The 25,448-nt window shown below is 46.7% G+C and overlaps 1 protein-coding gene across 1 annotated transcript in view; it reads left to right on the top strand.

Moving 5' to 3' along the window:
* Positions 1-1,800: 1,800 nt before the first annotated feature.
* PPP1R1B (protein phosphatase 1 regulatory inhibitor subunit 1B) overlaps positions 1,801-25,448 on the top strand; it is a 55,285-nt gene continuing 31,637 nt past the window's right edge. Inside the window, exons 1-3 of the mRNA XM_035135147.2 lie at positions 1,801-2,177; positions 7,744-7,804; positions 13,939-13,961. Coding sequence (XP_034991038.2) covers positions 2,097-2,177; positions 7,744-7,804; positions 13,939-13,961 — 165 coding nt within the window. The 5' untranslated portion in view covers positions 1,801-2,096. The remainder of the gene's footprint in view (positions 2,178-7,743; positions 7,805-13,938; positions 13,962-25,448) is intronic.

Raw genomic sequence — 25,448 nt, 5'->3', positions numbered from 1 at the left:
TCCATACCCTCCAACATTTCTCTGATGAAAATAGGAGCATCCTAAGGAAAAGCGGGACATTCCAGGATCAAATCAGAAACTGGGGTGGCTTCTGTAAAGGGTCTGGCTCTGGCGTTTTAACCCATTCACATGAAACCTGTTGAATCCTGAATCTCCCAGAATTAAGGGCACTATTTTCTCAGCCTTACGTACCCCGCCGGGTTGTTGTGAGAATAAAAAAGAGGATGTCGAGAAGTATGTATGCCACTTTGAACTCCCTAGAGAAAGTATGTCTGCCTCCCCCCCCCCCATGTACCTGATGTCATGTCATACCTGTGACCTCAGGTATGGGGCTGGTGGAAACACGGTTGCCCATGCACAACCAGGAGCCTTAAAGCCTGGTCCTGATGGTGTGTCAGCAAAGGAAAACAGCTTTCGGTTCTACCATCCATTGGCTGGTGGGAGACGGAGTCGAATCCTGCTGGATAAGCTGCTCAGGGGACGCCCTCTCATAGCCAATGCCTGGCATAGCTCTTGCTCCCAGGTGTTCGTAGGCTGCTTGTGGTCACCTATTGGTGAGAGTGAGGTAGGAGCACAAGGAGGTAGTTAAAAGAGCCTATACCCATGACCCCAAAAAAAGTGTACTTAAAATTTGCACATGCTCCTTTATATATATACAGAGGGTGGATTTAGGTCTCTGAGCAAAATACACTGGTGGGTGGGGTCCCTGATATGCTGTTTGCCCTGCAGTTCTACAAGGAAAAGTTCTCTCTCTCTCTCTCCCTCTTTTAAAAACTACAGTAAGTTTGTTTTTAAAGTGGGATGGAGGCAAGGGCAGGAGTATGATCACTGCAAAAGATTATGGACTAGGAACCGCAAGACATAGCTGTCAAGTTCTCCCTTTTTTTAAGGGAAATTCCCTTATGCAGAATAGGCTTCCTCGCGAGAAAAGGGAAAACTTGACAGCTATGCTGCAAGATCAGGGTTCCAATCCCTACTCAGTCAAAAAACCTCATTAGGTGGCTTTGGGCCAATCAGTTCCTCTCCAGCCTAGGCTACCTCACAGGGTTGCTGTAAGAGTAAAATGGGGGAGAAGAACCTTGAGCTCTTGGGGGGGGCTATATAAAACATGGGTTGTGGATGTAAAAATTACCATATTTTTCTGTATATAAGAAAATGTTTTTTGCTTTATTTGTGTGTGTTTTTGTCAAAAGTTGAGTGTCATCTTATACATGGATGGTTAAAAGAACTTTGAGATCAATTCCCCCCCCCAAGGTGAGAAACTTGTTGCCGCCGCCGATCATCTGGATTTTCACTTCTAGAGATACGGCAACCCTAAAGATTTGGGGTTTTTTAAAAAAGAAAAGCATTTTTTAAAAAAAGGGAGTCATCTTATACATGGAAAAATACAGTAATAAATAAAAGGTGCCAGCACTAAAGCACTCTGCACATGTTCAGAGGCACTCTCTTTTTCTTCCTCATTATTTCAAATCTTTCCATTTTAGTATGTCTTGGGGCTGAAGACCTGAACCTAAAGAAAGGGGGAGGCTCTCAGGCTAATGAATCGAAGCCTTGCCAACTTTGGGTGTTTGCTCCCTCCCCCCCCCCCCCGGTCACCTCCAGAGCTCTGTTCATTCACACACACAGCTGAAGGCGGGCAGTTGGCATCTTTTGACTGGCGTCCTTTTAATGGGCACCCAGCCGAGGGCTTGTTAAGAGGCTGAGTCCTCCTGATGCCCACCTGCCTTGGGAGAAGAGGATTAAATAATTCAGATTGCCGCTGGAGAGCAGCCAGCTGCCCCTCCCCTCCCCTCCCCACCTTCTCTCTTCCCTGCCTCCTCCTGCCCTCGCGTCTCTACCTACACAGTTCCCCAACGCAGCAGGAATGAGGTTTGAGCTCAGCTACCCTCAGTTGCCTTTCGCAGAGAGAGAAGTTGGCACCGGGCACCTCTGCTGCTGTTGTTGAGGGGGAGTCCGTCTCTCCAAGGGAGCTGGATCCAGAAGGGGGCTGGCAAGAGATCAAGAGATCCCCATCCCCATCCTTCACAAGAGGGGCAGAGTGAAGCGTAGGGGGTCTTCCTTGGCGTAGGCTGGAAGAAGACACGGGCTCTGCTACAATGGACCCCAAGGAGAGGAAGAAGATCCAGTTCTCTGTGCCTGCTCCCCCTAGCCAGCTGGACCCCAGAGCGGTGGAAATGGTAAGGGGGACAAGGGTTAGGGTCAGGGTGGCAGCAGAGGCGGCTTGGGACTTAGGGATCAAGTTGCTGGGAAGTGTGAGCTGGCACTGATTTGCCGGAGTCTCTCGCATGCAATCTTTCAGCTTGCAATGCAAATAAGCACATCCAATGTGCTTCATGTTCTAACACACACACACACACACACAGAGAGAGAGAGAGAGAGAGAGAGAGAGAGAGAGAGAGAGAGAGAGAGAGAGAGAGAGAGAGAGAGAGAGAGAGAGGAAACACAGGAACTTCGGTCTTAAAAATATATATCACAGGGAAGGAAGACTTGCTGAAATCTGTGGGACTTATTTCCGAGTCCTCAGGTTAAGCGCGTCTATGAAATGCCCTTTGTACGATGCATATTTTTTTGTATTGAAAGTGTGTGGCTCCCACTCTTTTATGCTGTGGGCATTTTAGTGCTCCCCTTTTTAAAGGCGTTAAGAGTTTTCTTGTAATTTGCATCATTGCAGTTTTAACTTTTTGTAAGCCTTCTCAGAAACCTGTTGCAGAGTGGGGTGTATGATGAACCAGCTACGTAAGAGAATTTTGTATTTGAAGCATTTTGTATTTACGTGGGGATTTAAGTGACTTGCGTGTAAGTAACACCTGTGAATGCAAGACCAAAATGAACTAATGAACCCAACCAGGAAAATACAGTTAATGCATTTGAAATGCACTTTATTTCCTTCTTCCACAGGTGCACATACACGCCCAGATGTGCCCTGTTCGCTCTTCTTGCACAACCACCCCTGAATCCAAGCTTATTTATAAAAAGTAGGCACTTTTTTCCACGATGGACATTTAAGTATAAATTCCAGCATACCCCACATTCAGTGTGCGTCCAAACTTTCTTTTCATGCTTTTATTTTTACCCCAATGAGCAAATTCTCACATTGGATGCAAATCCCGGCTTTTCACGCTTGCCTTTGCGCTTTCTGCAATTTCACACTTAAACCATGCAATCACACAGACTCACACAAGGCGAAGAAATCAACACTTTGAAAATTGTAACTTTTGTCCAGTTTTTTTTTTTTTACAACCATGGTTTCTGGTCCTTATGGCTTTGGAAACATCTCAGTGGAAGTGTGAGGACAAGTCCTGGTGGAATCTCTGAAATCAGAAACAGGGCTCTTAAAAACAGGATCTCCAGAGATCAGGGGGTGGAGCTTCTGCTCTACTTTTTGCTCCTCCCGGTGACCAACAGAGGAGAATGTGTGATACAAAATAAGCAAATACAGTATATGTGTTTTTGCAGATGCCCACTTTTTCCGAATTTGAGTTACCTAGATGCAGATTTCTCTCTCTTTCTCATTAGTTAATTCCACGTGACCACATACTGTAGTATACGTCATGGGTAGGCAAACTAGGGGCCGGATGCGACCCATTCACCTTCTCAATCCGGCCCGTGGACGGTCCGGGAATCAGTGTGTTTTTACATGAGTAGAATGGGTGCTTTTCTTTAAAATGCACCTCTGGGTTATTTGTGGGGCATAGAAATTTGTTCATTCCCTCCCCCCAAAAATATAGTCCAGCTCCCCACAAGGTCTGAGGGACAGTGGACCGGCCCCCTGCTGAAAAAGTTTGCTGACCCCTGGTATACATAGCCTCTGGCCAGAAGTTTTCTGTGAGTGCCGTTGAGCAAATAAGTCACTGGCTTGCGCAAACTGTTCACCATCTGTAAAATGCAAATACTTACAGCCTATCTCTTGGGTTTGTGTATGTAAGGATATGCACACCCACATCCACACATGCATAACCATCATGTAATTTGCACACTAAAAGTGCCACAGAAATTACTGTAATTTCTAGGGCCATGATCTAGTAAGAAAGATGCACTTTCGAGTGTAAGAGTTAAGCACATGTTTAAACTTTTTCTCATGGAAACCAGTGGAACTTAACTGTATCAGTGTTGATGCTATCGACTGCACAGCATTGATGAATTGCATTTATAAACCACCTTTTTGCTCCACAACAACCTTGTGAGGTAGGTTAGTCTGAAAGGCAGTGAATCTGCCATTCTCTTACACACAGAGAGCATGGGCTGGCTAGAACAGGGGAAGAATAACAGAACCACAGCCTTGTAGAGTTGGAAGGGACACCATGGGGCATCTAGTCCGACCCCCTGCAATGCCCAGTGTGGGGCTCGAACCTACGACCCTGAGATTAAGACTCTCATGCTCTGCTGACTGAGCTATCTCAAGAGACTGTTAAATCCCAAATTCCAGAGGGGTACTCATAGCAACCAAAGCAAAGGAGAATCTTTTGGACCTTTGAAGACTAACCAATACATGGCAGCTGGCGTAAGCAGGGAATGGATTATAGAAAAGATCTTGTCAGATGCACAAAGCTGTCAGTTATATATGCATGCTCATGCATCCATGAGTGCAGCTGCACAAAATTGTAAATATGAAATGCTTCTTCTAGTGCAGTGATGGGCAACCTTTTGAGCTTGGTGTGTCAAAATTCGCCAAAAAACCGAGCATAACTCGGGTGGTGTGTCACTTCGAGAAAAAAAACACAATTTCACGATATTTATAGTTTAAATAACAAAAATGTATAATTGTAATATATAACTGTATTTAATAAACAAAAAACTAATTATTTAACCAAACCAAACCAAAAACCCCTTATTTATCACAAAGGGCCCAGAGTTGTTGAGCTTTTTTGGGGGAGCTGCTGACCAAAGTTTTGGAGGTTTTTTGGGGGTGTGTGCAAAAGTTGCTTTGCTTTTGGGGGGGGGATGCCCCAAAGCTGCTGCACTTTTGGGGGGGAGGGAAGAGAACAGAAATAAATGACGAATAATACCTTCGCTGGAACTAACACGCAGCACCGACATAGTTTGCCAAAGTGCCAAAAAATCCAGCACAGAACGGGTTAAAAAACTAACGCTGTTACACCCAATCATAGTCTGCCAAAGCGCCAGAAAAAAACAGCACAGGAAGGGTTAAAAAACCAACCTCTGGCTACCAGCAACAACAACAAAAAAAGGATCCGGGTTTTAACAGCGGAGACAAGCTCCAGCGGAGACAAGCTGTAGGAGGAGCGGGAGAACAAATGGGGGGGAAACAACAACAACAGCACGAATGGGCCGATGGGGCACGTGCCATAGGTTCGCCATCACTGTTGTAGTGGGAGCAGCTTAAAGGTTAACACCACCTGTGCTGCTTTAAAGGGTCTAGCCTTCTCCAATAACCTCTTACTACAGTGGAGGTAAAGGTTAAGGGCCCCTGGACATTTAAGTCCAATCAAAGGCAACTATGGAGTTTCAGTGCTCATTTCGCTTTCAGGCCGAGGGGTCTAAACCACTGAGCCTCTTGGGCTTGCCGATCAGAAGGTTGGCAGTTCGAATCTGCACAACGGGGCGAGCTCCTGTGCTCTGTCCCCAGCTCTTGCCAACCTAGCAGTTTGAAAGCATACCAGTGCAAATAGATAAATAGGTACTGCTGTGGCGGGAAGGTAAACAGTGTTTCCATGTGCTCCGGTTTCCATCACGGTGTTCCGTTGCGCCAGAAGCAATTTAGTCATGCTGGCCAGATGACCTGGAAAGCTGTCTGTGGACAAACACCGGCTCCCTCGGCCTGAAAGCAAGATGAGCACCACAACCCCATAGTAGCCTTTGACTGAACTTAATCATCCAGGGGTCCTTTACCTTTACTGCAGTGGAGAAGTGAGCCTTCGGTCTTCTTGAGCCTTTGCTCTCATTATGCTATTGGGGCGGTCACACGCAACCCAGCTGCCTGCTCCTGGAAAGCCTTTTGGAGTTGGTCACATACTTCCTGTCCAATCGGTGCACATCCTGTAACTCCCTGATGAAATTCCATAACTTTTCATACTACGGATGTCCTGGTTTATTTCTGTCTTGCTTTTGTTACGCTATAGCCCCTCCGGACAGCAACAACACTGGGGGGGGGAGAATCGTGGAACTAATGAAAGCAGAATAAATCCACCCCCTACCATGCACTATGATCGTGTCAAAAACATGTTGCAGAATACTGTACAATAAAACGGAGGTAACCCTGAAAAGTGATGGGGTTTCAGCAAGAAGTTTCCAAACAGGCACTGGCGGAAAATGAAGTAGTGTGAGCACCCAAAACCTTTGCAGCTACAGGCAAGATTAGCAGGGTAGCATATTATTATTATTATATGGCTGCCCCAACATCATCACAAGCACAAATAATGAAGAATGCACAGGGAGGGGAAAGGATGCCTGAGGGGGGGGGGCTTAAAATTAAAATCCTTCCAACTCTTCTCCACCCCAATGCTTTCTTGTGATGCTGCTCAGTAATATATTAGATTATGAAGAGCTGAGTTGGCTGCTTTTTTCCTCATTTGCATCTGATGTGTCTTTATTTCCTCCCCTCTGGGCAGCCAATGGAGACCAGCAGGGACCCAGTCATGTTCTCTGGCATGCCAGCCAATTCAGCTGCCTCCTCCCAAGATGCAGGCATGGGCTCTCTTCCCAAGCCGCTTACGTAGCTGAGGGAGGCATCCCTGAAATCCAAGCACCTCCGGCAATTACCCTGGGCTGTGTTCAAACAGCACTTTATTCCAGTTTCCTTACCTGATCTTTTTTTCTTTCTTTTTTTGCATTTTACGTCCTCTTTCACATAAAGTAAAGGCCACTTCTGGCCGTCTAGCAGAATCTAGTTGACATTTAGCACTCATCTCCCTGTTAATTGCTTCCAGAAAGTTTTCTTTGTCCGCAACCCCGTTAACCTGGAAAATTGCAGTACGAAATGGGGTGGGGGTGGGGGTTCTGTCATAGAGGTCCTCCGTGCTGTTTCCATGTGTGAATCCTGGGGGGGAACAAAAGTGCACATGCACATGAAGGGTGGGGGTGCGTGGCAACGACATGTTCGATGACGTCCGCTGTTGAGTCATACCACGCCCACCGGTGGGAATGAAGTTTAGAGCGACATGGTGGTGTATCGGTCAAAAAGCCACAGTTTCGTAATGCAGCAGGTCGATGCAATGTGAAACGAATGTTACGGACGGGGACAGAAGTGCTGGCATTTCAGCTGGGAGACAAGGGCATCCTCTATAGCTCAGTTGGTAGAGCATGAGAATAGTAATCTTAGGGTTGTGGGTTCGAGCCCCATATTGGACAAAAGATTCCTGCATTGCAGAGGGCTGGACTAGACGACCCTCGAGGTCCCTTCCAATTGTACAATGCTATGATTCCCCATGTCTGAATGCACCCTAATTTGCCTCTACGGAAGGAACAGGAGAGGCAAGCCAAAAGCAGTACCTTAAACTGTGCCCACAAGGAGGACAGGGCATGGGTGAAACTGGTGGGCCCAGTGCTCATTCCCAAATCCAGCATTGGGGCCCAAGTTGCAGCTCCCAAACATTCTCAAAGGTTTGTCTCATGGAGAAGACCTTGGGGTAGTTGGCTTGTGAATTTGTACAGGCAAAATGGGCAGGAGTGGCGTGTTCTCAGAACCTCACCCTAAAAAAAATAAAAATGAACGCATTGCCCACCTTTTTCACTCTCATATTCCTCTGCAAAACTAACAAATCCTCCATATGATTTCCGTTCCAGATTCGCCGACGAAGACCAACTCCAGCCTTGCTGTTCCAGCTGTCAGAAACATCATCCCCTGGTGAGTCTTCATTCTTCTTATCAGGCCAGGATGGGGGAAGGAGAAGAGGACAGATGGCTTGGACTAGACAGGCCTTTGGCTTTCCTTATATCCTTACGTCCACAGTGGCAGCATTTGAATATGTATGAACATTCAGAAGTGGTTTATATCAAGTCAGAATGTTGGCCCATCTAGACCAAACATCCCCAAACTTTGGCCCTCCAGATGTTTTGGACTGCAATTCCCATCTTCCCTGACCACTGGTCCTGTTAGCTAGGGATCATGGGAGTTGTAGGCCAAAACATCTGGAGGGCCACAGTTTGGGGATGCCTGGTCTAGACCAAGAGTGAGGAACCTATGGCTCTTCAGGAGTCACTGGACTACAATCCCATCATCCCTGACCATTGGCCATGCATGCTAGGGCTGATGGGAGTTGTAGTTCAGCAACATCTGGTGTACAACGTTCCCTGTTCCTGATTTAGATCTTTCAGCTGGAGATAGCAGGGGTACAGGCAGGGTTAGGCAGGAAAACAGATAACAGACTGTATGGCAAAGAGCTTCTTTTGCAAAAAAAAAAAAAAAAAAATCGAAACACCGTTTTCTTGAGAACAAAAATGGGTTTTTTAAAAATCTTTTTGGGATAAGCTAAACAACTTTCCTTCTGATTCCTGTTCTCCATTTATAAGATCACTGCATGTGTATTATAAGATGCATACCGAACATTGCAAAATTGTTCAGATGTCTGTAAACCCCAGTAACCCAAGTCTGTTCTGGAGCTGTTATATTTGACTGGCTTGGTTTTACAACTTTTTTTTTATTTGTACAAATGATGTCAGCCGGAGAACTCTGGTTACAGAGCAACTCAGAAATACAACGCTATAAATAAGCAATCCCTTACCCTGCCCACCCCCCAAAAGGTTGGCTGGTAAAATCTCCAAACTGCAGATAAACAGAAGTTAGAAGCTGAGAATTTTGTGGTTTAGGGATATAGGCAAATGCCTTGTATCAAGCCAGGTGATTGGTCTGCTTTACTGAATAAAGTCTGCGTCAGCCTTCGCCAATTTGGTGCCCTCTAGGTTGGCGAAAACTGGTAGGTGCTTACTGGCAACTTCTCAGACAGGGATCCTTCCCAGCCCTACGTGGAGATGCCAGGGTTTGAACCCCTCAGCTGTGACCCTTCCCCACCTAGTGCGTTTGTGGCTGGGGTAAGACCCAGCCTGGAGTCTGACCAGTTCACAGTCTTAGCTGCTACAATACATTAAAGGTAAAGGTAAAGGGACCCCTGACTGTTAAGTCCAGTCACGGACGACTCTGGGGTTGCGGCACTCCTCTTGTTCTATGGGCCGAGGGAGCTGGCGTTTGTCCGCAGACAGCTTCCGGGTCATGTGGCCAGCATGATGAAGCCGCTTCTGGCGAACCAGAGCAGTGCACGAAAATGCCGTTTACCTTCCTGCCGGAGTGGTACCTATTTATCTACTTGCACTTTGACGTGCTTTCGAACTGCTAGGTTGGCAGGAGCTGGGACCGAGCAATGGGAGCTCACCCTGTCGCGGGGATTCGAACCGCCGACCTTCTGATCGGCAAGCCCTAGGCTGAGTGGTTTAACCCACAGCGCCACCCGCGTCCTGCTACAGTACATTACCTGCTTAAAAGTAAGCAATATACTGCATAAACACACGCTAAACAACTTAAAGATTCGGAAATCTTTTGTAAGGAAAATGCAAACTAAGAACCAAGGAAGGGAAATACCGTCATCGTCATCCCCCGCCCCAACATGGAAAGCAGAGGCAATTGCCCACTGCCCCCCCTCCTCCCCATAATAGGCTTTGCTTGTCAAACTGCATTGCAGGAAAGCTCATCGCTGGAGTTTCTTTCTGTGCTCAAGGTTCCATCCAAGCAGCTGGAAAATAAGACTATGTTCCTCGGTATCTCTTGCTAGAGGTGAACAGCCTTCCAGCCCTTGGTAGCTGCTTCTCTGGACAACAGCCTTCCTTGTTGTACAGGGACAGGCAGGGCGTGAAGGACAGAATCTACCTATTCCACGGGCTGATTCCCTCCCAAGGAACATTCCACAACACATCCTCCAGCTATGTTTATGTGGCCAGGAAACTTTCACAGCCGGAACAGTGGGTGAGCAGTGTTGTTACTTAACTGCAGCTGGAATTTGCCAGTGGTTGGCTCCATTCCGGATCTCAGAGTTTGGCCCAGCGAGTTTCTCACAGCGCACATTGGGGTGTCTTAACACACAACAGCTTAATTTCTGAAATGAGACCTAGCATGCTTCCAGAATGGAAGGCTCTATATCACACATAGTGTTTATGAGTGTGTGACTGGCGTATCTTTTGCAAGACCTCTGTATTATTATTATTATTATTATTATTATTATTATTATTATTATTATTATTATTATTATTAGATACATGCACTGTGCAGAGGTCCTGAGCAAACACTTCCTCTGAGCTGCCTTGTTGAAATTCAGATGTGCCTTTAGTAAGCAGCAATAAGCGGAAATAGACACACTTAAGAATCGAAGAAGAGTGTGCTGGATCAGGCAAAGCATCCCGTTCTCACAGTGGCCATCCTATGGGAAACCTGCAGGCAGGATTTGAGCAAAAGTGCACTCTCCCCTCCTGTGGTTTCCAGCAGATGGTATTCAGAAGCATTGCTGCCTCCAACTGGGGAAGGCAGAGCATAGATAATAGATCATGGTCGGTAGTCATCAATAGCCCTTTCCTCCATGAATTTGGATGAAAGGGACGCGGGTGGCGCTGTGGGTTAAACCACTGAGCCTAGGGCTTGCCGATCAGAAGGTCGGCGGTTCGAATCCCCATGACGGGATGAGCTCCCATTGCTCAGTCCCTGCTCCTGCCAACCTAGCAGTTCGAAAGCACGTCAAAGTGCAAGTAGATAAATAGGTACCGCTACAGCGGGAAGGTAAACGGCGTTTCCGTGTGCTGCACTGGTTCGCCAGAAGCAGCTTTGTCATGCTGGCAACATGATCTGGAAGCTGTACGCCGGCTCCCTCGGCCAATAACGCGAGATGAGTGCCGCAACCCCAGAGTCGGTCACGACTGGACCTAATAGTCAGGAGTCCCTTCACCTTTTACCATGAATTTGTCCTCTTTTAAAGCCATTCAGGTTTCTGGCCATCCCTGCCTCCTGTGGGAGCAAGATCCGTAGCTGAACTATGCACTGCATGAAGAAGGACTTTCTTTTATCTGTCCTGAATCTTCCAGCATTCAGCCCACCCACAGAAACGTCACATAACAAACAGCCCACCACAAAAAAATAAAATCCATTTGTGATTGTGAACATACACAACAGGTACGGTAATTTTTTTACTGATCGGAAATCCAGGTGGATCCACTGAAAGGCAGACCCATTGGTGGTAGCAATAGGTCCACGATGCAAAATCATCTGAGCAGTTCTGCAACAAACTTCCATCAGGAAGCACTCCTAGCCATGTTCATGCAGAGGTGACCAAGGTGGTCCATGTGGGTGGAGATGTGCCCACAAAGACCTTCAGTGCGATCTACGCAGTACCACCCACCTCTTAAATTAGACTTGAAAGAAGCGACTGTTGTAACCAGTAAAATAGGTGTGCTTGGTCCCTGGGTGTGGGTGGTTACCTACATTTTTTACCATGCTAGGCGACCCCTTGCTAATGCATTCCCATAAGCCATTGCTTTCACTCTGGAAGATCTAAACTCCAGGTGGCTACACACTGGTGATGGAAAGGAGCACGTGAGATGCAGGGTGCTGCCTTGTACCAACTCAAGCCACGGGTCTATCCAACTCAGTGTCACCTGCTCTACCCAAGCAGTGGCCCTCTGGGATTTCAGGCAAGAGTATTTTCCAGCCCTGTCAGAAGATACCTGGGCCTGAGCCGTTATGTAAACAATGAATGTGCTCCACCCCCGATCTGTGGCCCAATGTACAGAAATGTGTTCTGTGTTGCTCAGGCACATTACGCAAGGTTTCAATCTTTTGGGATCATGCACACATTTAATTGAAGAGGCTCTTCTTCACACAGAAGATCTGGGCAGCTCACAACCAAGTCACAAACAGTATTTTTTTAAAAAATGAAGATAATTTTCAGAAAACAAGATACACAGAGAGAGCATTGTTTATCCCTGGCAGTTGAACATTTTTTCCAAGCCAAAATGTCTGGCAGAGGCCCAGGATGAAACCTGGGTTTTGGCTAACCACTGGAGGGTGAGTTCCAGAGTTCCATCTTTCTGAGTCCTCTCCTTGTTCTAAACTCCATGCTCAGCTGATCTAAAAACAGGGTTGGGAACTTTGTAGCCCTCGAGATGTTTGCTGGACTACAACTCCCATCTTCCATTGCAATTGGCCTTGTAAGCTGGGGTTGTTGGGAGTTGGAGTCCAGCAACAGCTGGGCAGCCAGAGGCTCTCCACCAAAAACATGGTGGAGGGCAGAGTGCCCAGATGCATTTTTAAGGAGCTAAGGAGAAGAGGGCATTTCAACAGCCAGGCTTGGTAGCCCTGGCACTGTTCCTCTTGGAAATGAAGCTCTACCCCTATCATAGCTGTCAAGTCTCCCGTTTTTCACGGGAAATCCCCGTATTTAAATCCGTTTCCCGCTGTTATCCCGAATGGCAAAATATCCCGTAATTCCCCCGGATTTATAAGGAAGCAGCTCCTGCCGGCTGAAAATTGCCTCTGCGCATGCCCGGGCATGCGCAGAAGCGATTTCTGGTGCCCAGACATGTGGGCACTGGCAGCCCGGCACCGGAAGTCGCTTCTGCGCATGTCTGGACATGCGCAGAAGCGACTTCCTGTGCCGCTCTGCCCATGTCTGGGCACTGGAAATCGGGCAGAGACGGCGCCAGAAGTCGCTTCTGCACATGTCTGCACATGCGCAGAAGCGACTTCCGGTGCCGCGCCGCTACTGATCCCTTATTTTCCAATCCAGAAGTTGACAGCTATGACCCCTATCCCCATACCTTCCAACATTTCTCCAGTGAAAATGGGGACTTCCTATTAGATAATAATAATTTTACTATTTATACCCCACCCATCTGACTGAGTTGCCCCAGCCCCTCAGGGTGGCTTCCAACACATATAAAAACATAATAAAACATTAAACATTAAAAAAAAACTTCCCTGTACAGGGCTGCCTTCAGATATCTTCTAAAGGTTGTATGGTCACTTATCTCCTGGGCTCCAGGGTTGCATAACTCCATACCCTCTGACATTTCTCTGATGAAAATAGAGACGTCCTAAGGAAAAGCGGGACATTCCAGGATCAAATCAGAAATTGGGATGGCTTCTGAAAATCCGGGACTGTCCCTGGAAAATAGGAACAATTTGGAGGGGGGGTCTGTGTTCCCAGTTGCTGACATGGGCCTGATTTTGAAGAAAGGCCCGTGCGTTGGATTGCGAGAGGAGTGGCTTCCCACGAAAACGGCACAGTTACAAAAGACTTTTGGCTTGCACTGACTTATGCCCACCAACAGCTGCATTCATCAGTGGACCCCATGAAGCTTCAACAGGGAGGCAGCTGCTCCCACGCTAGGCATAATGGATTTAACCAGGTTATTACTGCTGAATAGGAGGTGAAACATCCCAGCCTGGTTCATAAACCCAAGCAGCTGAGCAGGTACTCTCTGAACACAACTGCAGGCAATTCCACGCAGCAAAGCTATTTGCGTAAGCGGCTCACTGTGCTGTTTGGGGTGGTTTAAAAACATGCTGATGAGCTCCCATGGTTTGCAGAGGCACTGTTGAAATCAACCCAATGCGGGGAGCCAGTCACACAAATAGATTGCTGTGCCAAGCTGCCTCCGCACAGTCAAGTTGCCAAGTGGTCACCTGCCTGGTTCCTTGAATGCATGAGTTAGACGCCCTGCGCCACCAGCACAACTTTGCCATGAGACGCCTATGAGCGTGAATCAAGTCCTTTGCACCTCTCCTGGAGCAGGCCTCCCCAACCTGGTGCAAATCCCAGCAGCCACCGCCAATGGTCAGGAATAATGGAAGGTGTCCTCCACAACATCTAGAGGATGCCACATTGGGTATTTCTGTCTCAGGTTGCGGAAATTCAGATTGCAATTCTACGCTTCTCTGTTGTTTGTTTTTACTGACACTGCTCTCTTTTCTTGTTTCTTTCTTTCTTCACCTGCTCGCTGCAGAAGACGAAGCTACTCCATACCAGGTCAGTATCACCAGTTATACGTAGGAGAAGAAGGCATGCAAAGGAAAGGAGCAGTTGGGTGAAAGAGGACACAAGGGCATATCTGGTTTAATAGTACAGTGGTACCTCGACATCCGAATGACTCGACTTCCAAAGGTTTCGACTTACAAAGTCGGCAAACCCGGAAGTCTTTTCGCCGCGTGCACATTCTGCACCTGCGCAGAAGCGCATGTGCAGAACGGGCGCTTCAACAACCGAAGGATTCGACGTACGAAGAGCACCGTGGAACGGACTGCCTTCGTAAGTCGAGGTACCACTGTAATTCCTTGTCCCCAGAGATTCCTGGAGACATTGGGTTGCCTGTCATGCTTATATCTCAGCTGTCTTCCATCCTGATGGAACGCCAAGTGGCAGAGGCAGGATTCCTAGGTGCAGTGGTGTGTGGCGAAATTTTTCGTAAGGGGAGCAGTTAGGGCCAGAAGCGCCGGCTTGCAACTGCAGTGCAAGGGCAACATTGTGCATGCATGAATATAGCGCCTCCCTCCCTAAACAGGGCAGAAGATTCCTGGGCTTTGGGAAGGAGGCGCCAGGCCTCTGAGAGGATGCCAGAGCTCTGCTGCCTCCTTCCCAAAGTTGGGAAGGTAGCAGGAGGGCTCTTGGACCACATCAGAGAGAGAGAAGCAAGTAGCATGTCCCCATTATTCTTTTTTAATTGGTATACTTACTCAGGGCCGGATTTAGGTTTGATGAGGCCCTAAGCTACTGAAGGTCAGGGCCGGCCCTAAGGCAAGTCTGGGTGGCGCTGCGCCCGCCAGACAGCCGCACGCTTAGAAACGGGGGGGGGGCGCCAGAGGGATAGTTCGCACCACGGCACCAGGGCGCCAGATATGCTTAAGACAGCCCTGCTGAAGGTAATGGGGCCCTTTATACGTCCAGCTGTCCTTTGTCAACAACAAATTGTCTCTGTTTTTTGTGTTGAATATATGCTATATGGTGATTTATGGACCTAATAGGTATCTAAAGCCATTTGCACATGTTGCCATGCAACCAGTCCATGCAGAATGTAGGTACCCTATAGGAGCAAACCAGTGATAATTTAGAGAGCAGGCTAGCAGGCAGGGCCCATTACTTACATCATAGGAGCCTACACAACACAAAACACTGTTGCTGTATGTAGGTTTTATTTTATTTGTTTTTTATCTTGTATTTTGGAAATATACATCCAGGTGTTTTTTCCCTTTAAAATTTTTTGGGGGGGGGCAAGAGAGTGGGGCTCTAAGCTATAGCTTGTTTAGCTTATACTGTATGTAAATCCAGCACTGCTCTTACTCAGCATTGCTTGGGAAGTCTAAGAAACCAAAAATCAGTGCTGTGCAAAAGCTTCAGCCCTCCATCTTAATTTAAAATGGCATCCCATCGTATCCAAACATGGACAAGAACCTGCTTCTTGACCTCAGGAACCATCATGAAGACTTTGGTTCGGATATCTCAAGAGGTGTCCACTGCATAAAGAACAGACAGCATTCCAAAATACACAGTAAATTTCACAGTAATGGCCATAGCTGCCAAGTACCCTGTATTTCCCGGGAAACCCCTGCTTTTCCTTACCGTTTCCCGGAGGTCTCCCATTTCAGGTCCTCTCCCGTTAATCTCCCTTATTTTGGTTCCTGTCGGCAGCCATTTTTCTGGTGCCGCTTTGCCCATCTATGGGCACCAGAAAATGGCCGGCGCCAGAAGTCGTGTCTACACATGTCCGGAAGTGCGTAGACGCAACTTCCGGTGTCGCTTTGCCCATCTATGGGCACCGAAAATGGCCGGCGCTGACACCGGAAGTTGTGTCTACGCACTTCCGGACATGCATAGAGGTGACTTCCAGCGCCAGCGCCGGCCATTTTCGGTGCCCATAGATGGACAAAGCGACACCGGGAATTGTGTCTACGCAACGTCCGGTGTCGCGCGGCTGCCGATCCCGGATTTCTTCGCGAGAGACTTGGCAGGTATGGTAATGGCATGCCAGCTTTTTTTCAGGGAAGCTTGTCACCCATCATTCATTTCATTGGCTACATAACAATAGGATTCTGAGGTGCCCCAATTTTCTCCAGAACACATTCTGAAAAGGATTGCTGCATTATATTCTGGAGGAGTACGGTATGTTATACGCCGCCCAAAACGGTGTGCATTTTCACTCTGCACACGTGTGTTTGTGTGTGTGTGCCTGCCAAGGAAGGAGGCTGCTTCTGAATAAGTGCAGGGTGCTTACTACCCCTCAGTGCTGTTGAGTAAGCACAGCCAGCCTCCCCCTCCAAGTATCTATGGGTGTGAGGAGGCAGAATTCCTGAATATGGAGGAGTGGTTGACTTCCTTACCGCTTCTCTGAACAAAGGCTTAGAACATTTTAAGGTGATCTGTTTAACGTGGAAATCAAAACTCCGGCTTTTATGCAATCAGTGGGGAAATGGTTCTGCTTGAGGAATATTGCATTTTCGCAGCGTTCAAGTTCTGCTTGCATGAGTGTCAGAGACAACACATGAGAGCCAGTGTGGTGTAGTGGTTAAGAGCGGTTGACTCGTAATCTGGGGAACCAGGTTCCCGTCTCCGCTCCTCCACATGCAGCTGCTGGGTGACCTTGGGCTAGTCACACTTCTCTGAAGTCTCTCAGCCTCACTCACCTCACAGAGTGTTTGTTGTGGGGGAGGAAGGGAAAAGGAGATTGTTAGCCGCTTTGAGACTCCTTAGGGTAGTGATAAAGCGGGATATCAAAACCAAACTCTTCTTCTTCTTCTTCTTAAATGGGGGGTGGGGGTGGGAATTGTTGGTTCAAGGTGAATAATTCTCAAAATAGGGGGAGGTTGAGGTTTTGTTTATTTGCTAATTAGTGGATCAGTGTGTTTATTTGTTTATCATTTGAGTATTGCTAATATTGCTCACTACTATTTATGTGACTTGTTCCCCCCCCCACAGATGTTATATGAAAAAGTAATGTATGATATAACACACACACCCCTTTCCCCTATAGTATTGTGTATTTTTCTTTGCTGTAAATCACTTTGAGACTTTCAGGTGACATGCGACTAATAAGTAATAATAATAATAATAATAATAATAATAATAATGGTGAGCAACTCAGGGTTTATCCGTGCCTCTGCTTGCCCCGCTGCTCCTCCACCCCCCAGGGAAACCTACTCTTTGGCAATAATCCAAACAAATGGCAATTGGGTTCTTTGCAGACTGCTGTTTGTTCCGATTTAGCTCTAAAGAGTGAGGGAAAGCCTGGAAAGCATGGGACAAGCAGAAAAACACTTGGACCCATGCTTTCTAGGCCCAGGACAAACAGGAGACAGGAGTGTGGATGAGCCTTTAGCTTCCCGTGCTGTGCTGAATAGCAGCCCTTACTTGCAAAGAGGAAACTCACAGGAGAGCTGGAATGAATTAACCCAGGAATTCTCAAACTTTGTGCCAGTGCATGCTAGTAAATTATTGTGGCGAGGTCAAGTAAATACGTAACAGAACCCAAAATACTTGATGAGGGGTGCCAGCTCAAATAAAATAATCACAAGACACAACCTGGGGGTGGCAGGCCCCCTCAAATGTTGGCTCCTAGGTACTACACAGCTGCAGCAGTGTAGCTAGTTGCTCAGGTGCCCGGGGGCAGGGCAAACCATCCATGGGGGCGGGGTAAGCAAGGTGGGGTGGGGCTCTCTGGGCGGAGCCCGCATGGAGTCCGCCCACCGCTCCCTGCATGAGTCCCTGCTCTGAGGTTGCCTCTTTCCACCAGCCTTCGCTGGCTCGCTGTTTCTCCCTCTCATCTCTGCAGAAGAGCGTTCAATCACACTTGGCACAGAATCACACCAGAATTATCCACCCTCAAAGCAGGCTGCACATGACTGCTATCTCTGCTCAGGTCGGCAATTCATTTAGAAACTTCAGCAGGCATCAACTCTTGGCAACCACTGAGACAGTTGCCAGGGCCCCAGCGCTCTGGCAGACACACTGATACCTTCAGGTCCATTATTATTATTATTATTATTATTATTATTATTATTATTATTATTATTATTTTCTGGCCTGATGTTCTGAAAAGCAGCAGGTGACTAGATCCAGCCCCCTTTCCCCCCACAGTGCCCCCATCCTAATATCGCTGTGAGAAATTAAGTGTGGTTAGACCCATCAGCCCAGTCCTGCTTGGAAGCTATGAAAGTCCATCGGGCACACTGAGAGAAGAGGGGGCCCACCCAGGACCCGTTGCCCAGAGCCCCCACAAACCTGTCAGACACAGGAGAGGGTAGAAACCTTTGGAGGGAAGAAGTAAGGCTTATGGACTGTAAAAGTTTGTCCACATTTGAGCATTATTTAGCTGTTAATCAAAATCCGCCCCTGCACACATTTACATTTGTATAGGAAGCAAAACTTTGGTCTTTCCCATTCATACCAGTAGGCATTCCCTTTTGTGTTTGTCCTTGCCTTCACATTTGCTGATTCTATTGTGGCAGCTAAGTACCTACAGGGTGTGTATATAGATAGCTGTGCAGGCACCTTGGTTTTTTTTTTTAAAAAAAGAAAATTCCCCGCCCAAGAAGTCTGCAAAAACCCACACTCAGGCTATTGCAAGTTGCTTGTGCAGTTTTCTGCAAAGCTGAGGCACAGGAGCCAACTCCTAGGGGCCAAGATCACTTTGGATCCCACCCCATAAAATATTTGAGGGGCTGGGGGCCCCCAAAATCATTGGGCATTGCCATTCAAATGGGGTGTGTGTGTGTGTCATGGTTTGTGATCAATTATGTGGTGCAGAACTTACCTGTCCCCTCCCCAATACACACTTTTATTCAGGCTGGCACCTCTGACTGAGGGATCAAATGTGTGTGTGTGTGTGTGTGTGTGTGTGTGTGTGTGTGAGAGAGAGAGAGAGAGAGAGAGAGAGAGAGAGAGAGAGAGAGAGAGAGAGAGAGAGAGAGAAATCTTCTAACACACTTGCAAACACACAGTAAACTCCATTTACAGGTAGGTAGCCGTGTTGGTCTGCCGTAGTCAAAACAAAATAAAAAATTTCCTTCCAGTAGCACCTTAGAGACCAACTAAGTTTGTCATTGGTACCAGTATGAGCTTTCGTACCATAGCTCATACCAATGACAAACTTAGTTGGTCTCTAAGGTGCTACTGGAAGGAATTTTAGTAAACTCCATTGTGTGCAAACCCTGAAAGTGACATCAGAATGAGTGCTCAGTCAACAGTACAATGGTACTGCTGGTTACGAACTTAATTCGTTCTGGAGGTCTGTTCTTAACCTGAAACCGTTCTTAACCTGAGGTACCACTCTAGCTAATGGGGCCTCCTGCTGGCGCTATGCCGCCGGCACGCGATTTCTGTTCTCATCCTGAGGTAAAGTTATCAATCCGAGGTAGGTACTACTTCCGGGTTAGCGGAGTCTGTAACCCGAAGTGTTTGTAACCCGAGGTACCACTGTAAATAGTCTAACCTCCCTGCATACTTAGCGCAAACAAATTGGGTGGGAAGGATGCTCAGTAAGCAGGTCATCTGCAAGCAACTGTTTCCCAAAACGTTTTTAAGATGGAGAGGAAAGAGAACAGCGGCACAGCTGCCCTCCTGCCACACAGGAAGGGCACCCCTGTGGCAAAGCTGACCCCCCTTGTTCTTTTAACAGCAGCATGAAACTTAAATCCAGCACGTGACGCTTTTCACTGTCACTTATCTCCCACACTCAGAAAAGCTTCGCCTGCTAAATTTCTGTGTCTGCCAAGCCAGCTGCAAAAGATGAAATAGATGAGGCAGCCACCCTATCCATCAATGTGGCCTGAATAACTGCTCTTTTGTTTTTTGAACTGAGACGTGAGAATACCCAGAGTTCTAAAAGGTGGCAGAGAGGCACAGGACACACTTTGAACTGAATGTGTGAATAATCCTGTTGCTGAGGGAAGGGAGAGAGAACTGGCTGACTTTGGAAGGCAGAGGTAGACTCTTCCTTTCTTCACGCTCCCCCATCACGGACCCTCCAAGTGTCCCTATTTTCCAGGGGTGTCCCTGATTTAGAGAAGCCATCCCAGTTTCTGATTTGATCCTGGAATGTCCTGCTTTTCCCTATTTTCATTGGAGAAATGTTGGAGGGTATGGAGTTATTCGACTCCCGAGCTGCCTGTATAGGGGATTTAAAAAACAACAACAAAGTTTAATGTTTTATTTCATTTTTATATACAGTCATACCTCGGTCTAAGTTCGCTTCAGTTTGAGTACTTTCAGTTTAAGTACTCCGCGGACCCGTCTGGAACGGATTCATCCACTTTCCATTACTTTCAATGGGAAAGTTTGCTTCAGGTTAAGTACGCTTCAGGTTAAGTACGGACTTTCAGAACCAATTACACTCATACCTCGGGTTAAGTACGCTTCAGGTTGAGTACTCTGTGGACCCATCTGGAAGGGATTAATCCACTTTCCATTACTTTCGATGGGAAAGTTCGCTTCAGGTTAAGTACGATTCAGGTTAAGTACAGACCTCCGGAACCAATTGTGTGGGGTATAAATAGTAAAATCATCATTATGGAATGGGACGTCCCTATTTTCATCGGAGAAGTGTTGGAGGGTTATGCCATTATTTCAGTAATAGTAAGCGTGCGCAGGGTGTGTGTGGAAGAGATCATGAAGGCCAAGGGATTGCAACAACTGTGAGACTGGGTCTCTTCACTGAATGCCCTTCGCCTGGGCATTGCAATCTGCAGTTCTGCTGCGCTAGAAGACCTTGGAATTTACGCAAACAAACGAAGAATGCCCCATTGGAAAGTCTGGCTCGGGAGCTTATCCCACCCCTCTCTCACACAAACAAACACACACAAGCCTGCAGAGTAAATTTATTCCTGCTTGCATTTTTCCATGACTTCCCCTTGATCTTCAATCACATTAAATTCCTCTTTAATATGCGACAAAGTACTGTTCTGGAATGGGGTCCTGGGGACAGCAAGTCAGGAGCCAGAAGCTTAGTGCCTTTGAGAAAGACTGGCTGCTTTTCAAACTCTCCCCATGACTTGTCTGTTGTTTTATCAGATTATCCCTTTAATCGCTGAGTGTGCCACCCCATTCCCCATTTGGCAGCTTTTTTTGAGGGGGGGGGAGGTAAAGCCCTTGGCAGAGGTCAGACAGAATGCGTACCTTTCTCACCTGTTTCCCAACCCCAAAATGAGCAGGGAACATGGCCATTTTCCAAAATGGGATCAGAGCTTTTGTCCAGTGAACGGCGTCGGGGGGGGGGAGGATTTTGCTGGTTTCCAGAGCTGGATAGCTAGGTAAAGGCTTTCTTACATAGCAGTCAAAAACTGCTTTGAAAAAAAACTTTGCTGCGATTAATCATCTGGCTTTTAGCTCGTTCCAGTAATTAAATGTAAAAATTATTTCCAAAATCTATATATTTTCAGATTTCTTTTTTTAAAAGCTACTGAAATATTTAAGCTACCGAAAGAACGTGTGAGAACTCAGAGTTTAATGCAAAAAAAGGCCATCATTTTTATACATGTGAAAAAAAAAATCCTTCCATTCTGTATTACAGTTACATCACAAGAACCAAAATAACCTCAACAAAGTGTGAACATAATTCTCAGCCCTGCCTTTCAAATATTTCCATCACCAATTAAACAACGAACACTTCTGTTGCTTAATTTTCTGAGTAAAGGCTGCAAACCTAATAATGCAGATCTTATTTATTTATTTATTTTTAGTTCCATTTAAGAAGCCCTGTCTAACGCCATAAACACCCTCCCTTCTCTGTGAACTGGAGTTCAGGGAGGAAGTGGGGCCAGTGAAATGACCTGCTTCAGGCAGCACCAGGGAAGGGGGAAAAGTGTGGGCGGGGGAAATAGATGAAGGCAAGATTTGGGGTCTAAATGATGCAGCAAGGAGACGTTTCAGGGGAGGAGACTTTCCCGAGGGCTCTGCTTTGGGTCTCACCATGCCTTGGGCCAGCACTGGTGAGAAGGACAAAAGCAGGTTCTCTTTTTCAAGAGAAGTACTGTACACTTCCTGCCACTTCTGAGGATCATTCGTGGGACTGTTTCAGCAATAACCCTGCTCCTGCTTTTCCCAGAATGCCTCTGTCCACACCACCCCTTTCTTTTCGCTAAGGTAAACAGGTGTCCTCACTATCCTCTAAGTATTGCCGATGTGGGTCAACTGCCCTGTGCCAGATGTTCCTCCTCGACTGTGGCAACACGTAGACCAGGCACCCCCAAACTTTGGCCCTCCAGATGTTTTGGACTACAATTCCCATCATCCCTGGCCACTGGTCCTGTTAGCTAGGGATCGTGGGAGTTGTGTGCCCAAAACATCTGGAGGGCCGCAGTTTGGGGATGCCTGACGTAGACCAATGAATGATAAAGGCATAAATTCATAAATTCATGAAGCATAATAACAAAGCATGATGCAAAACCAGAATGTATTATTTAGAATAAGGTTCCTGACATCATAATCTCTACAAACAAAGTGAGTACTTTTGTTGTTGTTTAGTCGTTTAGTCATGTCTGACCCTTTGTGACCCCATGGACCATAGCACGCCAGGCACTCCTGTCTTGCACTGCCTCCCGCAGTTTGGTCAAACTCATGTTCATAGCTTCGAGAACACTGTCCAACCATCTCATCCTCTGTTGTCCCATTCTCCTAGTGCCCTCAATCTTTCCCAACATCAGGGTCTTTTCCAGGGAGTCTTCTCTTCTCATGAGGTGGCCAAAGTATTGGAGCCTCAGCTTCACGATCTGTCCTTCCAGTGAGTGCTCAGGGCTGATTTCCTTCAGAATGGATAGGTTTGATCTTCTTGCAGTCCATGGGACTCTCAAGAGTCTCCTCCAGCACCATAATTCAAAAGCATCGATTCTTTGGCGATCAGCCTTCTTTATGGTCCAGCTCTCACTTCCATACATCACTACTGGGAAAACCATAGCTTTAACTATACGGACCTTTGTCGGCAAGGTGATGTCTCTGCTTTTTAAGATGCTGTCTAGGTTTGTTTATAGCGAGTACTATAGTCTCTTAATAGTAACTGAAATAATGTTCATCTGGCAACACACTCTTTGAAATGCCTGTCAATGCCTGTCGATACACGTGAACTGGTGCTAAGGTGATTGTAGACAGTGATCCGGATAATAACACTGTTTTGACTTAATCTTCCTCAGCGTTGACTACAAAAAAAAATAATAATGTCAGGGACGAGAACCCGCATGAACAGGAGTCCTGATGACCAAAATCATTTACAAAACATACATGATAAAATTGAATAAATTCCATTAAATTAAACAAATGCATACCTCAGCATTGAACAAAGTGGACTTCTAAGGAGCAGTGGTCATAATAAGCCTATGTAACCACTGCTACCTGTACTAGGAAACCCAAGGTCTAATAAACCCAATCCTGAACCCAGGTGACTCTCATTCTAATCATGGAAACAAACAACATTTAAAGATACAGGACAACTGCAATAATGATGAAATAAAACAATTACGATCCAACTCAAAATTTAACCCTTCTAGATAGAGTGTTCCTCCTTGGGCATTCCCCCCACCTCCAATAAAACTCTTTACTGTTTAAAAAAAAGCTTTACTTTTGTTGTTGCTGCTGCTGCTGCTGTTCACAGCCACTGTTCCCTCCATCTGCTGCTGCATTTATTAATTTCTGGTAACGTTTATTTCACTACTTATCATTACATTTATATCCCATTTCCCCCTCAAGGGAAGCTCTTTGGTGTGGCACATGGTTCTTCCTCCTTCCCCATTTTATCGTCAAAACAACCCTGTGAGGTAGGTTAGGCCAGTGTTTCCCAACCTTGTGCCTCCAGATGTTTTGGGACTACAACTCCCATCATCCCTAGCTAGCAAGACCAGTGGTCAGGAATGATGGGAATTGTAGTCCAAAAACAACTGGAGGCACAAGGTTGGGAAACACTGGGCTAGGCAACTGGGCCAAGGTCAGCCAGGTAGCTTCATGGGTTGAGTGGGGATTTGAACAATGATCTCCCAGGTTCTAGTCTGACGCGCTAACCATTACACCTCATAGGCTCTCAGGGGTGCTGACTTAAATAAAATATTGGGGTAGACCGGGTAATAACCTGCTCTGCATAATGGATCACAAGATCACATAATCAATGCACATCATTTGAATGGCAAGACCCATCAACTTTTGGGGGGTCCAGCCCCTTAAAATATTTTATTTAGGGTGCGAAGGGACCTCGGCTCCTAGGAGTTGGCTCCTATGAAGGCTCTCTGTCAAAGTGTTTTTTTAAAAAAAATACTTATTAAGTTTCCATTTTATAACATATAAACACAATCTTTGTTTTTTCACAAAGTTCATGAGCTCAAAGGAGCTCAAAGTGATGTGAAAAAACAAAGTCAAAGTGTGTTTTTAAAGGCTTTCTTCTCCGTCACCACATGATCCCAGCCGATCAGGGATAATGTTGTGAATGTGATGGTGTCATAGCACCATTGTGTGCTGCATTGCCCTCTTTCGTGGCACGAGCGGAAAGTAAATCCATCCCCACTGCCGAGGCATCATGTTCAACATGCTCTTCCTTGACATACGGCGGCGTTACAGTGAAACCATCACAGGCAATGTGTAGGCCTGGTTGTCCTGGCAACAAGGATCCCAACACATTCTGACAAACCTTTTTGCATGCCCTCTTTTCTCTCCGCCACCCCTATCCCGCACAAAAGGTGGGGCATTTGTGTATTAAAAGCACTGCCTGCCTCCTTTTGGCTCAACGCCGCTTTCCAAATCAGTTGCGATTTTGCCTCTCGTGCACAGCGCAGAGGCAAGGTCCTTCAGGCAAGGTTTTGAGGTTGCCGAGAACAACATCACAGCCAAAACAAGCATCGCTAAACAAAGGGAAAACATATTTAAGGACAACCGAATGTAATTCCAGACACTGCAAAGGAAACTTAAAAATAGCAACTCTCCCCTCTCCCTTTGTTTTATTGAGACACCCTGAACAAGCTACAGGTGGGGACAGGATGCTCCTGGCCCTATAAAAATTCTCTTGGGGAGTCTTGGTGGTGTGTTTTGCTTACACTCATCTGACCAGTTACCATATTTGGCATTGGGAAGGAAAGTTCACCAGTGTCAGATCAAAAGACACCTCTATGTTTTTCCAAACAGGAAGCCATGTTATTGGCCAATGGGGGCTGAGATTCCCATTCCTTGGAATGAAAGGGGATGCCTCAGTCCTTGCTGGAAAGCAGAATAGCCAGTGTAGGAGGGGAATTTTCTAGGAGGTGTGTGGCCCAGTGCAAGAGGTTGGGCAAGAGATGATCACAGAGACCGCTTGTAAGGAGCCCATAACTAGGGACTGAAAGATCGGTCAGTTTCAGTTCTCTCGTCTTCCAGTCTTAAACCCAGTTCTCCAGGTTTCTGGAGCAATTTGTTTTGTTGCCACAAAATTCGGACAAGTGCCAGTTTTGAAGGATAGCTGAGTTTTGGCTCTCGTGTTGTTTCAGTTTGATATACGTGTCCTTAACTGCGAACTGAATC

This window comes from Zootoca vivipara, chromosome 13 (genome assembly GCF_963506605.1).
Source record: "Zootoca vivipara chromosome 13, rZooViv1.1, whole genome shotgun sequence".
In the NCBI taxonomy this organism is placed as follows: domain Eukaryota; kingdom Metazoa; phylum Chordata; class Lepidosauria; order Squamata; family Lacertidae; genus Zootoca; species Zootoca vivipara.
Note: the sequence above shows the minus strand (reverse complement) of the source record. Positions and strands in the feature narration are given on the sequence as shown.